Source organism: Helianthus annuus, chromosome 3 (genome assembly GCF_002127325.2).
Source record: "Helianthus annuus cultivar XRQ/B chromosome 3, HanXRQr2.0-SUNRISE, whole genome shotgun sequence".
NCBI classification, from domain to species: domain Eukaryota; kingdom Viridiplantae; phylum Streptophyta; class Magnoliopsida; order Asterales; family Asteraceae; genus Helianthus; species Helianthus annuus.
In genome coordinates, this window is record NC_035435.2 from 134,221,739 (window position 1) to 134,239,581 (window position 17,843).

General features: G+C 37.0%; 1 protein-coding gene across 1 annotated transcript; it reads right to left on the reverse strand.

The window, feature by feature from the left end:
- Positions 1 to 9,805: 9,805 nt before the first annotated feature.
- Positions 9,806 to 12,170, reverse strand: LOC110932100 (dynamin-related protein 4C). The gene is made up of 2 exons (XM_022175459.2): positions 11,639 to 12,170; positions 9,806 to 11,264 (listed from the first exon to the last, which is right to left on the reverse strand). The coding sequence occupies exons 1-2, from the start codon at positions 12,168 to 12,170 to the stop codon at positions 9,832 to 9,834; spliced, it is 1,965 nt and encodes a 654-aa protein (XP_022031151.1). The 3' UTR covers positions 9,806 to 9,831.
- Between the last annotated feature and the right edge of the window lie 5,673 nt (positions 12,171 to 17,843).

Consider the following 17,843-nt stretch of genomic DNA (forward strand, 5'->3'; position numbering starts at 1 on the left):
TGCGGCGGCGTACCTAACTCTTTCCGAACTAAATTTACGTCGAAATAGAGTAACTGGAATTTATACCGTCCAATGATTTATATTCTATGTTAGCCCAAAAAATTCTATGTTAAAAACTATACTAACTCGAAATGTAGATATGTGGTTCTTGAGCAAAATTTATATCGAAAGTTGAACCAAATAAAAGGTAAAGAAAACGTACCAGTCCCTCCGTCATTGCGGCTGGCTAAAACACAAAGTAACTCGAATTAAATACCCTCGAATCAAAACGTATTATTCCAAGTCAAAATGTCTTCCATCTTTGAAAAACTGGGATAGGGAGTTGCAATTTTAATGTTTAATTGATTTTTGGTGTTGTTTCATGTATCATGAACAATGTGTAGAAAACTGGGTTCAAAATGAACTATAACACCATTTTGTAAACCACTTACATCTGTTATCCTACGACTTACAATACAAACATAGGCGTGTGAAATTCTTTCATGAAAAAAGTTTTCCTTTTGTTGACAGGTCATCACTTGCATCTGGAAAAACAGAGGAGTGTTTGTTGTTAGTCAAAATGTATTGTATTGGTCAAAATGTATCGTGTTGTATTAGTCAAAATGTATTGTATTGGTCAAAATGTATCGTATTGTATTGGTCAAAATGTATCATTCATATAAATGTTTAACACGTATCCGAGGAGATTTGTAATTGGCTAATTGTTTTTTGGTCTGGCTTTTATGCATGTGTACCTGGAGGTGGAGCGGGTTGACCTTTCTTTCCTCAAAGGTTAATGACTGTGAATCGAAAGTCTTAGGTCCTTTAAATGTTGAAGATATTATTTATATAGGGGCAATGCCAATTTCAACAATACCCAGACTAAGCTAAATATAACATAAAAAAAAGTATTCCTAAAGGCAGAATAAAACCAAACGGATCGAAAATCTAGCAACCTAAATTAGCATACAACCCAAATCAAACCAAATCTTTAACCCATAGGAAAATACAAAGAACAAAAGCATGTAGCAAGCATAAAAACATGTCTAGAGTCAATCTCGTACGCATTAGTTTAACTTGATAATCACTTACTTGTTAGAAGAGTTCACAATGGATTATTACTCGGTCAAACAAACATACTGACCCATATTGGCATATTCTATCTCCATTATATTTGGTCAAACTATAATACTATTTCTAACTAATAAACTGTTAACTAAGACATAACATATAAAAACATAAATACTTCCAACGATAACCATGTATACAATCACATGTACCCTGGAAACTCTTTATTTTCCTCATGTGAGCATGCAAGTAAATACTTTAAACTCACTTCCAATTTTACTTGACCCGTTAGCTCTAATGAGTCGTGACCGGTGTGACCCGCAAACTAACCCATGAACAACCGATTAACCCAGACCACCACCATAACTAAGTAAAAACTAAGTAATGCAACATCAAGTAATCATTCATCTCAATGCCCTAATATCACAAACTCCAAAACAAATTTAATCATCCAAAGATGCAAGAAAAAAAAACCATAAGCGAAGAGTTAAGACCCCCAAAAAAAACTACGGAAAATAGTTCAGAATGCATTACCTGCATATCTCTGCATCGCCGATTCAGTTCTTCCGCTTCACTTTATCTTTATTTGGGTTCAGATAAAAAAATCTATCTTCTTCTTCTCCTTTAATTTTCCCTTTCTTGAAACTAATCTGTGTATACAGTGTTCACTTACTCTCTATCTTAATTTGTTTCGTTGACATACATATATCACTACATACACATATAAATACTACCAATTCTCATTAGAGAGATGTTGAGTTTACCGTTGGTGTCGACGTTGTCCCAATCTCTCTGGTCCTGTAGTATGAAAATGCACCAATATCCATTATCACATAATATCAAATTTACAATAAGCATCTTATCTTTTCTTTAAATAATAAAATGTATAAAAAAGTGTATGTAGGTCAACCCAACCCACACTAAAATTCACCCATTTCTAACTTTAACTTGAAAGTATTAAGTTAGTAATATTAAAAAAAACACAATATCTCCAGGAACGGTTTCAATAATACAATTTTGTATTTCCAAAGATTGACATTTGCAAATCGTCTCCGGAAGGTAAGCTAACTAAAACGTAGTTAATTTTTAACATGCACGACCGGAGCTTACATGTGATGATGTGAGTATTTGTCATAAGACGTACTAAACCTGCAGTACCTGAACAAAAAGAAATCAAAGTTCATATATATCTGGTGCATTAAACTTTTATTAAGTTATCATGCATCTAGGTAACTCTTCAGCCGAGGGGCCAATGAAGTATATCAATTACACTTCCAATATTTAAATATATATGAATTTACTCATCACAAAATCTACAGGTGAGATATCCAACTATTTCCCAATGCAATTCCTACACACCCATATAAAAAAATCAAAATTAAAATCAGATTTTTAAGAATTAGCTTTAGTGGCATTTCATATTTCAAGATTTGAGAAAAACAAATCTAAACCTCCAAGTTTGAGCTTCAACTTCCCAGCTATAATCCAAGAGTGACGACATATCTTCTACCATAAGATTCCGTTACAATATAAGACCATGTGTAGCGATACACATGAATAATGCCCCCATGGGCATTGTGTGAGACGTGTCTTCTCAGTCAGCAAAGGGGCATTATGGGGCGTTTTTCACAAATGGGCGTAATGGGATAATGCCCCATCAATGATTAACCAATTATTATTTTGGAGGATTTTTAAAAAAAAAAACGCCCCCGGGGGCGGTCCTTGGGCGTCTTGGGGCGTTTTTTTTTTTTTTTTTTTTGGGGGGGGGGGGGGGACCGCCCAAAAACCCCACTTCGGGTGGTCTAAGGAGGGCTTCTTTGTAGGTTTTTATACCTGTTAAATAATTTAATCAACAATGTAGTTAAGTCCCTAGCAGCTTCTTCATCTATTTTCACCAATAACTCTTCATCCTCCACAAAACTGTATCCTGTCCCAACTGGATTATCCTATTCTGCAACATAACTATAAGATAAATAGAAGAGCATTTAACACAAAAGTTTAGTATTTTATGTCTACTTATGCATAAATCTTATAAGTTTGCTACTAATATCATACTCCAATCTCAGCAAAGTTCTCTATTCAACCCATGAAGCACCCGCCATTTCACTGAGCACCAAAAACAAAACAAAAAATCAATTCTAATTTATAAAGATTTTATGTAAAATTTAGATTAAAAAGTGTGTAACTAAACAACAAAAAGAGTAAGCGGGATTACAAAGAACAAAATCTTAAATTTTACCAGGTAGAAGAAAACAACAACCATGTTCACCACCGCTACCATATACACCGCTGACACGTGCACCACCACCGCCTCAGCTAACGACGCACAGAATCCTGATTGTCAGGAAGTTGTTTGCCGATTAACCTTTGATTCTACTGATCCGAGCAACCTTGTATATCGGCGGAGGTCAACTACTCCATTTGACTTGTTAGCAGCCATATTCTACTTGTAGGGCCCTAATCGCCGCCTTCCAACAAAAACCCCAAATTTGTTGCAACAATACTTAGTACCCAAGACCCTAATCGATGCCTACAAACTTATTCATGTCAAATTAATAACACATACCCGCCGGCGTTGTGAATCGTCTCACCATCCCCTTGTCCGCCATAACGGATTACCGCCCCACCGGTAATCTCGTAAATTGTTAGTGATGAACATGATCGAACCACCACAGCCGCTGTACTTGGTCATCTACGACAGTTGTGAAGTTTTGAAAGAAAGTATTGAGAGGGTTGTAGGAAAAAGAAAGCATTGAGAATTTTAACAAACAAAGAAGCACTGAGATTGAAGGACTGGTGGAAGTGTGTGGAAGACGATGACACAATAAGGGGCGGTTTTGTAATTTGGTCGGTGTTTTGTCTTATTACCACCGACCTTTTCTTTTAAGATTATATAAATTTAGTTTCGATTTAGTAACAAAGTTATTATTTCTTTTTAAATGTTAATTTTACAATGTTTTTTTTTCATAAAACAAATATTTATATATTAAAGACTTGGTAAAATGATATATATTGTATAAAAATTTTTGTAACAAAAAATGCGCCTCTATAGTCCCAGCCGCTAGCCATGATATGACATGAGCAGTACTTTTTGAAAATTGAAAAAGTGATACGACACGTATAACGCTTTAAATGTAGTATAGAAGGCAATAGTGTCTAACTAAGGCTAGATGGTATGGAGTTAGTCCCCGATTCGTCTAGGTCCGGCAATGAGGCACACACCTTCCCCCCCCCCCCCTGTCCTCGTCCTTAGCGGCGAGTCCTGGACGTTTGAGACGGTCCATGTGAGGACAAAAGTTCCCCCCTCTCCATGCAAAGTTACCGTTTAAAAAAATAAACAAATTTCCAAATTCAAAAATAAAAGCAACGGTCATTTTCAATTTTTTTTTACCAAAATACCTCCTCAAACTATATAAAACCCTCTTTTTTACACCATTTTTCTCACTTTTCATCTACCACAACTCATCTCTCTCTCTCTCATTTTTTACAAACATCTTCTCCTTTTATAAAATTATATTCTACCATGGATCACTTCAACAACCCGAACGTCCCCAACAACCCGACCTAATCGAACATCCCGAATGTTTTCTCGATTCCGGGATACTATCCGACGATAGAACCGAACCAATTCTCTCAATATTGCTCAAACGCCTTTGCCGCATTCCAAAATACACCGAACGTTTTTCTCACCCGCAACAAAGTCAAGCCATACAACAATTGATGATGCGGAATGCTTTTAATATCCAACCCGTGCAACCCTTTCAACCCGAACCGAACACGACGTAACCCACCCGATCCGAACCCGACGAGGATGTCGAAGTTGTTCCCGAGACCCAACAGCAAAAGGCAAACGAAGAAAAGGCAAAAAAGTTGCGGGTGAGCAACCGTCCAAACCAAAGGCGAAACCGTGGACGCAACTCGAGGAAGAAGCCTTAGCGAAGGCATACATAAGCACGTCCACACACCCGATAAAAGGTTCGTAAAAATAACTCTTTTTTTTAAAGTTTATATTTTGTAGTATTAGTTTTTTATTTTTTTGTAACATATAATTTTGTCCAATATAGGTAATAATCAAACGAGTGAGGGGTTTTGGAAGGTGGTTTTGGCGAAGTTCCTTGAGCTAATGGACCAAGGCCCGTATCGAGATGTCGACTCGGTGTCTTCTAAGTGGCGAAAAATGAGCGGGTTCGTCAATAGGTGTTGCGAAAAATATAATAAAATATATTCAAGTGGGCGTCGTAGCGGCATGAGCGACGAGGATGTGTTCAAAAAGGCGTTGGATCTTTACAAGTCGAACAATGATACCACGTTCGCACACGTTCGGGCGTGGGAAATTATGCGAACGCACCAAAAATGGGCATCGATTCCGAACGAGGTGGAGATGGCGAAGCGGCAAAGGACATCGGAATTCGATAGTTATAGCGCCGGTGGATCGGACGCGAGATGTCACATAAACTTAAACGATGACGCCGAGTTCGACGAAGAAGAATACGCCGTAAAAGAAGCGGAACGTCCCCCGAGCCGAGACAAATCAAAGAAGGAGCGGGCGAAGGAGAAAGAAAAGAAAAAGGTTGACCCGAAGATGAAGGAGTTTATGACCCAATTTAAAACGTATACCGAGGTCACGGCCCAAAAGGCGAGGGCGAAGGAGCGGGCGATCGAAGAAAAGTCACGCGTGGCGGGAGAAATTAAGATTGTCGGATGATAAGGTTCGGCTCAAGGAGTGGGAAATATTAACGATGGATGTTGATAGTTATCCCGAACCGAAACGTTCGACTTTGATAAAATTGCAAAACGACATCATGAAGAAGCATCAAAGTGGTTGATTTTTTTTAAGTTTATGTTTCTTTTAATTTAGTAGGATTTTTTTTTAATTTATGTTTTTTTTAAGTTTATGTATTGTTTTTTAATATTAATGAAAGTATTTTCCTAATTTATTTGTTAAATGTTAAAAAAAGTGGAAGATTTAAAAAAAAATATAAAGTGGTGGGGTAGGATCATCCTCCCATTTCCACTAATTTTGTAGGTTGGATCATCGGATGGTGATGTGACGCCTAGGTGACAGATCATCCTCTAAAGAAGGATCATCCCCATACCATGTAGCCTAAAGCGAGGGGTGCCTTCTGTTAACCCACAAAGTCCGTGAATTCCATGCAAAGACTTGTATGAGCAATAGACGTGCGTCACTAATCTGCAATTCCTTTGTTTTCCTTTAGTAGTTTGTTTATTTCCTAATTTCTTTGGATCTTGACTCACTCAACGGCAGTGGTGAAGCTTGATTAAAAGTTCTCAAGATGCGGAAAGTAATGGGTGTTTAGGCAAAATAATTGGCAGGGCGGACTTATATAATTTTAAAATGAGTTAACTGCCATTTTCGTCCCTGTGGTTTGGTCACTTTGGCCATTTCAGTCCATTTTTCAAAAATGCGCCATTTTCGTCCCCCACGTTCTGGAAAGGTGCCATTTCAGTCCAAAAATCATAACCCAGTTAAGTCAGTTAGTAAATAGGGACTGATTGTGTAAATTTGTAACATAAAGGACCATTTAAGTAAATATTAAACACCACCACCACTCCGCTGCCACCACCACTCTCACAGATGTCAACAGTGTCATCTCCCCAAAATCGGTCAACAGAAGGTCAAACAGGAAAGTCAATGGCTCAAATTAACGACCAAAATCAGGTTATATTCCAATTAACCTGGTGCAAACATTGTACAAGTATAAACGAATGAACCGGAACAAGAAAAACGAACTGTTAACGGCTGGAACGACGTGTTGACTGATTCCGGCCACTGTGAGGATTCCGGCGAAGTTGCAGGTTTGGTTCCGACTAAAATCGATGTGTTTGAGCATCGTGAGGGGTGTAAAATGTTTGTGGGGATCTAAGGAACTTCAGATGTCCGTTCAATTCGACCCAGATCGACAGAAACAGAGAGTGTGTGGTGGTGGTGATGGCAGTGGTGGTGGTGGCAGCGGAGTGGTGGTGGTGGCAGGGCTGTGGTAGCCGTTATGAATCTGAAGTGTTTCCGGAACCTGCAACTTCATGTATCCGTCATCGAAACTTGCAACTTCACTTCTCGGTCATCTTACCATCATCTCCGTTCACCTCCATCTTCCGTTTTGAAACCTCCATCTTCGCCATTTCAATTCTTTCAGTCATGGTAGCAGGTCGGGTTATGTATGGAATGGTGGTTCGAAGAACTGTTGATGATGATCAATGTGATGATTGACGATGATGATGAACTCTTGATCGCACAAGCCAAAGATAATCGCACAAGATCCCGTAGTCGCGGTGGTGGCGGTGGCGGTGGTAGCAGTGGCTGTGGTGGCGGTGTGGCTGTGGTGGCGGTGGTGGCAGTGGCTGTGGTGGCGGTGGTGGCTGTGGTGGCGGTGGCGGTGGTGGCGGTGTGGCTGTGGTGGCGGTGGTGGCGGTGGTGGTGGTGGTGGTGGCAGCGGAGTGGTGGTGGTGGCAGGGCTAGTGGTGGTGGTGTTACAAATTTACACAATCAGTCCTTTATGTTACAAATTTACACAATCAGTCCTTATTTACTAACTGACTTAACTGGGTTATGATTTTTGGACTGAAATGGCACCTTTCCAGAACGTGGGGGACGAAAATGGCGCATTTTTGAAAAATGGACTGAAATGGCCAAAGTGACCAAACCACAAGGACGAAAATGGCAGTTAACTCTTTTAAAATTTTTCGGACGAAAAATCAGAAATATTACCTTCTAACCCAAACATTGGCGGGGGAGGGTGCAACAACCCCCCCCCCCCCCTCTCAAAGTTGTGCCCCTGCTCAACGGGTATTTAAAAATCCAATTGGTACATAACAAGGTACGTTATATGCATATAAAAATGAGTAATATGCCATTTTTGCCACTTAATTCCAAAAATGAAACTTTTTATATCAGTGTCCCTAAGGTTTAATTTCTGTTGCCATTTTCATTCAATTTGTAAACTTGGTTAGAATTTTCTGCTAACTTCTCCCCCTCTTTTGCATATTATCAATACTACGATGATTATGAAGGTAAATGTGAGTATGCAAGTCACTTCACGATAATATATGCAATGCAGATAACGAATGCTTCTTATATATAATCATGCACATATGTGAGTATTATTCCACTTACATCGATATGAAGGTTACTACCTTCAATATTTGTGTGAGATTCGTTGATCTTCTTGTAAAGATCACTTCATCTTTAATCACACAACTGAAGTTTATTAAAATTCACCGATGAAAGTCTTAGCACCTTAAATTACACCACACCGGATGTTCACGCTTATTAGTTTAAATCAAGCCAAACTACCACAATCCATTAGATTCACCATAAACAAATCTGACTTAAGGGTGAGGGGAGTGGTTACCTATTCTAAACAGGTAAACTCCCAATTCACCCAATCACACAGTGTCATGTCAAGTCACCTAATTTGTTTACCTAATGCTCAAAAACGTTGGCGGTGGTTTACCTAATGGGGTTTAGGTAAACAATTTAAAAAAAATGTGTGATTGGTTGAGAAGTAATGAACCCCACCACACACTCATCTCTCTCCCCCTTCCCTCCCTCTCACCGAATCGGTGACCACTCATCGAAAATGCCCCCCATTTCGGTAACATTTGCTCGGTAAAAAGGTTGGCGGTGGAGTTGTGTTCGGTACCGAGTGGGTTACCGCCCTCACTCCGTTCACCCTAATTACTTTAACAATTTATATCTTTTAAATGGACTTTGAATGTTAGTTTACGTCAGGAACTATATATGCTCACCATTGTCTTCTAAGATCATGCGTAATGCGCGTTATAGGGGGCGTGAAGGGGTTTAATAACGCCCCCAACACCGCAAGCTGCCTTGTAACTTGCAAGTGTGAGTCATTGAACACAAGTGTCTACCTATTTGTACAATGACCAGTTTCGAAACTATTGTGGTCAATTCAATCCTAAATGACCAATTCAACTATTGACGTCCATTTAGTTTCATTCAAGCACCTAGGAATGGGTCTTAGGGGGTTCGGGGCACAATCGGTAAAGGGGATCGGGGAGGGAATTCACCGATTAGGGGGGGGCTGCCATTGTTTCGGGGAAGCATTTCGGGGAACAAATTGGGTGAAGGTTTACCGTGAGCGGGGAGCCTGACATATGGTGGGGCCCATTTTTCCAACCAATCAAACAATTTTGTTTTTTTTTTTTTTTTTTTTTTTAATAAAAAAACAAGGGTAGTTAAGAGGGGAGTGGCGCCATCAAATTGGGGTGTTAGGGGAGTTTAAGAGGGGAGTTGACGTGGCACACGGGGATTGGTTTGGCGTAAGAGAGGGCACTCACCTATTAGGTGTGCACCCCCTTCACCCTTAATTATGCTCTATTAAACTCTTACCCAATATCTGTAAAATCAGAATTTCGATCAAATCATACATGGTAGTATACTAGATCTTCTAATTCGTTAAGAGGTTTATCTAAAAAGATTCACAATATAACTTGGAACTGAAGATGTTTCAAATACCACATATATGTGATGGGTTCTATGGTGTGAAATAAGGCCGTACAAGAGTCGATTGGGAGGTTGTTCATACAAATCATATAGGTCTTAATTATGATGTGTTTGTCCTTTTTTTATGTTTGAGCAATAGGTAAAATGTGGTACATAAATCTAAACAAAAGCAATTTATAAATAAGATCTTGAAAAAGTAAATAAGATCTGGAAACTCAAATCAACAAGTTCACATTACCAAAATTCAAATCAACAAGTTCACTTCAAGGAGTTGAACGTGCAAGTAATTAAAACGGACTCTAATCAGCTGTGATAAGAATGTCACTCATAACTTGCTCAATGATTTCTTTGGATTCCTGAAGCAACGCAATGCTCCTTTGAAGCCTCTCCTTATTTTTAGCCACAGAAGGAGGTTCGTCCAACATCTTTTCTATGCCACCACCTGCAGGCAACATCACCTCATTCAATATTGCTGTCTCCATCTCCTTATTGACAACTTTCCGGATCATAAAACGAAGCTGAAGCGCTAACCAATCCACCATTCGTTTCAGAACAATTCCCCAATAAGCAACCATCCTCATTTTCAAATCAAAGGCTTGTTCCCTTACATTTTCAGGAACATTAAACAAATGATCAATCGTAACCGTGCCATGCCCTTTAAGATTAACCACTTTTGAACGGTTTAAAACTGCCTGTGATAACGTATCATAATCTTTGGACTTCAGTTGATTCCACAAAACAATATAATTAGGGTCACATGTGTAATCTGTGCTCTTCTCCATTTCTATCATTTCAAAAACCCTTTTTAAAAACTTGTTTTTCATTTTTGCCATCAAATTCTGAGTTGCTTTCCTCATAGGAGAATGCAACTGGGGATAACTCCCACAATGATCTATCAAGACTTCAACACAAATGCTCTCAAGATAGTCCCACACTTTGTTTACCAATCTAACGGGTAAATCAGAGATGCTGCTCACTTTTCGTTGTAGCAAGTATAAAAACACATAGTTAGGAAGAAATTGAGGCAACTGGATTCCATTAGCTTCCTTCAAAACCCGCAACTCTTCAACCAGAAAATTTTCAGAAATTTTGTCATCCGTATGTAGCTCTTTTGAGAAGTCATCTACCATCTCAGCCAACCGAGCATTGCAACACGTATGTTCATTCTCTAAGTCATCAAACTCACCTCTTATCAAAAATTTCTGAAGAGTTTCCTTCAAGGAACCAATGATCTGAGTAAAAGCAATCATTGCTTCAGGGATACTTTTAAGATTCTGTGGTAATTTGTTGAGCTCCAAAACTGAATCATTGAGCTTCTCTTTGATCTTCTTGACAATATCTGGCAAACACTTGGATATGGTCACCGATTGGATTTGAACAAGCTTTTGTGCCAAAACAGGAATACCCACCATGGACTTGTCAATCACAGACAATAAAGGATGACTTTCAAAAAGCTTTGCTTCTATGATTTGAGCTTCATTGTATGTTTCATTATCGATCCGGTTTCTAACACAGACATAGCCGAGCCCAATGTTGACCGCATTTGTAGTAACCTTCTCAAGCAGGCCATTCGGGGATCGGTCAGATTTGGTAACAACAGCGAGTGTCCTCTGTCCAGTGCTGTCCACACGTCGTGACATTCTAATGGATTCACATGTTGTAAAATCAACATCGGCAGAAAGAACATTGAGAATGATACTTTCTTCAGGCTTTATATGCTCCATTATGATATCTGAAATGCTCAAAAAACATGATAGATAACAAATAATATTGACAATTATAATATCTTTAATCTCGCATGCTCATGATCATTCACTATAACAATTATTTGACTTTATTCCCACTTAAGGATACATAAAGATAAAACCTAATGATCAGTTCAAGAAAACGAGGAAGCTAACATTTACAAAATCACCAAAATAAAATAACAAAAATCTATAAATGTTGTGACGCCTATATCTATGAATCTACTTTTTAAAACACTTAGTTTTGCTATTTAATAAGAGCTAGCGGCACAGCTTGATGCCGTTTGCTGTCTAGTCTATTTCGATGTATTAGACATATTTAAAGATGGTTGAAAAATATAAAATATAAGGGAAATAATACCTGTAATTTGTTCGTAAATGTTTTCAGGTTGATCATGAACAGCAACCCGAGTGATTCCAGGTAAATCAATCATTGTAAGATCCGGAACACCATTCTTTTTTACCACTAGTGTTAACGGAACATTGGATATGCCTTTAGAACTTCCAGCAATCTCCACTGTAGCCAAATCGATGGCTTCTGCTATTTGGCTTTCCTCGGTGATCGTAACATTTTTTTCCTTAAACTGTAGACGGAACTCTGGCACAGGATCCAGGTGGTGTTGAAGCCTCATTATAAGAGGTACCCGTGTGCAGATACCTTGTCCTCGAGGCAAACTTATGCCGGCGAGTGACTCTAGAACACTAGACTTACCAGAGGATTGATCTCCAACGACAACGATAGTAGGCAGAGGTATGCCTTGTTGGGTAACATTTAGGCGGCGGAGTTTATCGACAGCGTCAAGTATTGGACGTATCTTATCATTGTAAGATGAAACAAGAGGCGGAGATTTAGGTTTTTGATCGCCATTGGAAACTTTGCGCTTCTTACCCATTGGAAATTTTGGTATTTGATGACCACTATTAACTTGTAAGGAAATTTTGGGCTTATATAGGTGATGGATATGTTCAGTTAATTCTTCTTCTATCGTTTCAGTGATCAATCAATCATATTTACAAAATACCTTCCAAACCAATTAATAATTATCATATCATGTAAATAAACCGTTGTCGTTTCAGGTACCTCTATTTAAGTTTAAAACTTACAAACGCTAGAAAAGATTGAAGAGTTATAAGTCCACCTTATCATCTTCTAGGGACGGACCCATACTGTTTTTCGTACGGGTCGGTTCTCTTTGGTTATATAAACAAATTAAATAAAAACATAAAAATAACGCCGAGCGAAAAGGAAACGTAAAATCTTTGAATCACAAACGCTCGTTGCACAGAAATTAAACCAAAACATAAAATATAGAAAAAAATAACCAACTCAATCCAAGACCCGCACGTTGGTCGAACTTTTTAAACGGACAAAAATAGATAGATGTGCTGAGACGGGCTAGTTAAACGAGAAAAAATACATGAAAAAAATGTTGAACCCCACACGCACGTTGCGGTGAATTAACTCACAAAATTTAAAACGAAACGAAAAACTTGGGAAAGATGATAAGTATGGTTGACCAAAATTGAAAATAAAAAAGAGTTGGGATTAAATTGTAAAAGATGAAAAACTTTGGGTTAAAATAAAGAAAACAAAGGGTCTAAATTGCAAAATTTAAACTACTTATTAATCTTAGACAAAGATAAGGATAAAAATAAACAATATCTATATATTGGTTATTAATATTAACTAGTGGAATTCCCGCGCTTCGCTGCGGGCTTTCGGTCCGTATCGGTTTGATTCGTTACTATGTAAGTATCTATAACAGTGTTGTTTGGCCGGCATCAGTTTGACTCGTTACGACCATTACCGTAACAATGTTGTTTGGCACATTAAGAAAATCATTAAAAATGAATATGGTACTTGTACCAATGTTATTTAGTTAGTATTGGTTTAGTTTTCAAGGAAAGAACAAAAAATAACTATATTTGATAAGTTCAAATAATATTTTTTTTACCAAACTCTGGATAACAATAATCATGTCATAACGAATATTCAAAATTTATAAAACATTATATTGTTTTGCTAAAATAGCGAAAAAGGTAAACTCGTCACTTAAAAAAAACTAGATCACAACATAACGTAGATGACATATACGCATGTGCTTTGATCACTTGTAAATTATTATTCACAACTCGGTTTTAAGCATATCATAATGATATATTTAGAATTTTATAAAAAAAAATGTATCGAATAATTATAAGAAAAAAATATAATACGTTTAAAAGTAATTTTAGTATAAAAGTTGTTAAAAAGATTTATTTTAAAATAGTAAAATAAAAACCAACATAAAAAAAACATTTCTAAAACCTTTTACTTTGACACTTGTAAACCTTTAGGGAAGTAATATATTTTAACTGTACCTTATGTTTAAATAATTGTATTTCACTGTTAATGTCCTTTACATTTGTTAGATTATTTGAATATTAAAAGAAATTTATTAAATAATTATAAATAAAATTGATGAGGTTGAAGAACATAATGTCATGTGACATTATTTGGAGTCATTTATAAGTTAGATTTTTTATTTGATTCGGATCGGGTTGAGTCGGTAAAATCAGAAAAAGATGATTCTTTAATAATTGTTTTTTGGGTTTAATCAATTTAATGATTAGCATTGGCTTGATATGCTTTGTTATGGGCTTAAATATTTGTAATTTTGTATTGTTTCATATTTATTATCTAGATTATATTATATGTTTATACTAGGTTAGGTGTCAATGTTTTACATAGACTGAACATAATAAAATATATAACTCTAAATCTCTAATGTCTTTCTAAATATATGTTTTAAATGAAATCACATATCACATAAAAAAAATAGCTACAATCTATACATTATAATAAATCAAAACAATCTAGTCATTTGACAATCTCTTATTGTCACATGTTAATCTTTTAATCTATTATTATTGTGTTTAGGAGGAAAAACACAAAGGTTGGATCACAACACATGCATGGTTTAAAGTTTACTCATTAAATCTTGAATATATATATATAGGGGCCGCTAAAATAAAAACCACACTGAGAACCACGAAAACCACTTTCCAACCATTGATCTTGGAAAATGGATGGATGAGATTAAAAGTAATAAAAACAATATTAAATTCTTTTTTTGTCTTATTATATTTTTAATATTTCACTGGAGTTAATTACACCATTAGTCCCTGTGGTTTATGGAAAGTAACAAGGTCAGGTACTAATAGTTTAAAATCACGTTCTAAGGTTCTAACTTTTCAATTTGTAACAACCTGGGGTATTAACACTAACTTTTGTTAACTTTTCTGTTAATTTGAATGAAATTACTAAAATACCCTTTTAACAACTATAAGAGCCTTTTATGTAATTATTATCTTTATCTTAATACAGGGATCATTATAATTAAATTTATCTCAAAGTTTGACTTTTCCTTTTCTTTTATTTTGTTCTTCACCAGATTCTGTTCTCACCCACCCATGTTTATGTGAATTGGTCGGCAACGAGCTATATATGCACTTGATCTGTCAATTGAATCATTGAAGAAGAAGGTTTGATATTGTAGGTGTCGAGTAAAAGGTTTAATTTGTAAGTTTACTGGAGACTAATACTGAAAAGGGTTTGAACGGTAGGAGGTGATTGCGATCGTGAGTGAAATATTCATCTAATTTGAAGGGTGTTGGGGCACCATGGGATTTAAGGCTTTGATTTTGATTATAAACTAAGAGATAAGGATTGTTGCTCCATATAAATGAACTACCGACTTTAAATTGGGATATAATAGTTTATTGTTGTTTATGTGTTCTTTAGTTTGTTTACAAGATTTGATTTGAAAGGATTTAAGAAATTATTGAAAGATGAAGATTGATGACGTAGGTAGGCTGGTTAGGCTACAAACGTGGGGGACCCCGAACACCAAGGGTTAGTTGCCGTAAAAGTAGAATGAATGCACAGAGTGTAATCTTTTATCCGTAGGTCCAAACTCTTCAACCCCTAAAAGGGTAAGTCCTTCACTGCAACCATGGTTCACTAGTCCATGGTTTCCTCTTTAGGCGATGTCTTCTCCTATAAAATGACACTTCATTTAGTGCTGAAAGACATTTCGGTCAGCTCTGATTCCATTGGGATCTCTGGTCTTTCTTCTCGAGCACTTGTTCCATGCAAGTCTCTCTTCTTCACATTCAACCCACACGTCATAGATCTATGTCCCCAAACATCCACAAAAAAAGCCACTACAACAGACGAGCAGGAAAAATAATCAAACCAATGGTTTGTTAAGTTTTACATAAAACGCCATATATTTGGTGACAGTTCTAGTAATATTAAAGAAGAGAGAGACTGATGACAGTGAAGATTGGGAAGAGAAGTCCGATTAGGATTTTTAATTTATTTTCTTCGCTTGTATTTTTTTCTGTGGTTGAAATATAATATAACAATAGTAAAACGCCAAAATAACACAAACGCCAAAATGTTTATAAAAAATAATAGAACAATGGGCCATCTTGTTTAAAACGCCTTGGAAAACCCCATTCAAATAGACAATGGCATACGAATTTGAATAAACGCCATAAACGCTAAAATGTTAATACAATGAAACCATTAAATGCCATTAAAATATTGAATTTGGTTAACGCAAAAAATCTAAAAAATCAACAATATTGTGAAAAACGGAACTAGAAAAGAAAAAGATGAAAGTACAAAAAAGCCCATCCGCCCTTTTCTAAGCGGCATGACACGTGTTAGGCCAGGAACCGTTCTCACCGTTCACACACTTTTGACCGTTTTCTCCTGAACCCGTTTCTATATATATATATATATATATATATATATATATATATATATATATATATATATATATATATATATATATATATATATATATATATATATATATATATATATATATGGAAGCTCTGCTCGGTTTCTCAAATGAATTTAAAGAAAATGAAGTGTGTAAGCTTAGGAAAGCTTTATATGGATTGAAGCAACCCCCATGAGCATGGTTTGGGATGTTCATATCGGTGATGAAGCGATATGTGATGTTCATATCGGTGATGAAGCGATATGTGTATAGACAAAGTAATGTCAACCATACCTTGTTCTACAAAAGAAGAAGATAACTAGTTACATGTCTAATGTAAGATTATGAAAGACTGATTGATTATTATCGAATGAGTAGGTTACAATATATAAGGATTATGAGTAACCCTAGAAACCTAACTAAGCCAGTGGGCCCATATTCTAATACTCCCCCACAGTCGTAGCGGATGGAACTAGAAGTTTAGACTGAAAACAAAAACAATAATAAACCCTAAAAATCTGTCTTCGATTTCGGTCAAAATTCCATAATCTTGCAATCTTCGATCCATAATCTTTGATCCACAGTTTTGAATGATCTCGTAATCCTATAAGAGGTAACCAATACGGCAGTGCAGCGGCGGCGGATCGTAATCCTATAAGAGGTAACCAATACGGCAGTGCAGCGGCGGCGGATCGTAATCCTACACGCCGCGCGACAGAAGATTGTAGTCTAACGAGCGGTGGCGGCAAGGGGCGGCTTGATGGAGATGCGAAATCAACAAGATGAGTCGTAGCATCATCTGTGTGGTAAGGTACCGTAAGAAGATCGATGAATCTAGAACCGAAGACGAAGCTTTATTTGAACACGAAACTGAAAAAAATGGAAAAGGAAAACGAACAGAGACCAGACAGGGCATCAGTGGTGGCACGCCGCCCTGTCTAGGGTTTTTTTCTCAAACGGTGACGACTAGGGTTTTGTTATTTGTGTGTGATGTAGCGGAAACGATATAGAGCCTAGGTTGGCTCTGATACCATGTAAAAGACTGATTGATTATTATCGAATGAGTAGGTTACAATATATAGGGACTACGAGTAACCCTAGAAACATAACTGAGCCCGTGGGCCCATAGTCTAATATCTAATAATATATACTGATGACATGATGATAACCGGAGGCGATGAAGAAGAAATTGCCCTACTTCGAAAAAATCTCTTTACAGAGTTTTAAATGAAAGATCTTGGAGGTTTGAAATACTTCTTAGGGATTGAAGTCCTTCGATCAAAAGAAGGAATATTATCCTCCCAACATATGTATATAATTTACTTGTTGGCTGAAACTGGCATGGGGGACTACAAACCTAATGATACTCCAATGATGGTAAATCACAAACTCATGATGATTAAGGGAGCTGAACCAGCAGGCCAAGAAAGATACCAAAGATTGGTAGGAAAAATAAGCTACATGACACATACTAGACCAGATATTGCTAACGCAGTTAGGGTAGTAAGCTAATTCATGCATCAACCCAAAACTGATCACATGGAAGAGGTGATGAGGATAACTCGATACCTTAAAGGCACTCCGGGAAAAGGTATTGTGTTCCAAAAAAATGGTCCTCTAGATATTGAAGCCTCCACTAATGCTGATTGGGCTAGTAACCCAAATGATAGATGGTCTATTGAAAGATACTTCACTCTAGTTGGAGGGAATCTAGTTACTTGGAGAGTTAAGAAACAAAAGGTTGTATCATTGTCAAGCACAGAAGCTGAATTCAGAGGAATTGTAAAAGGA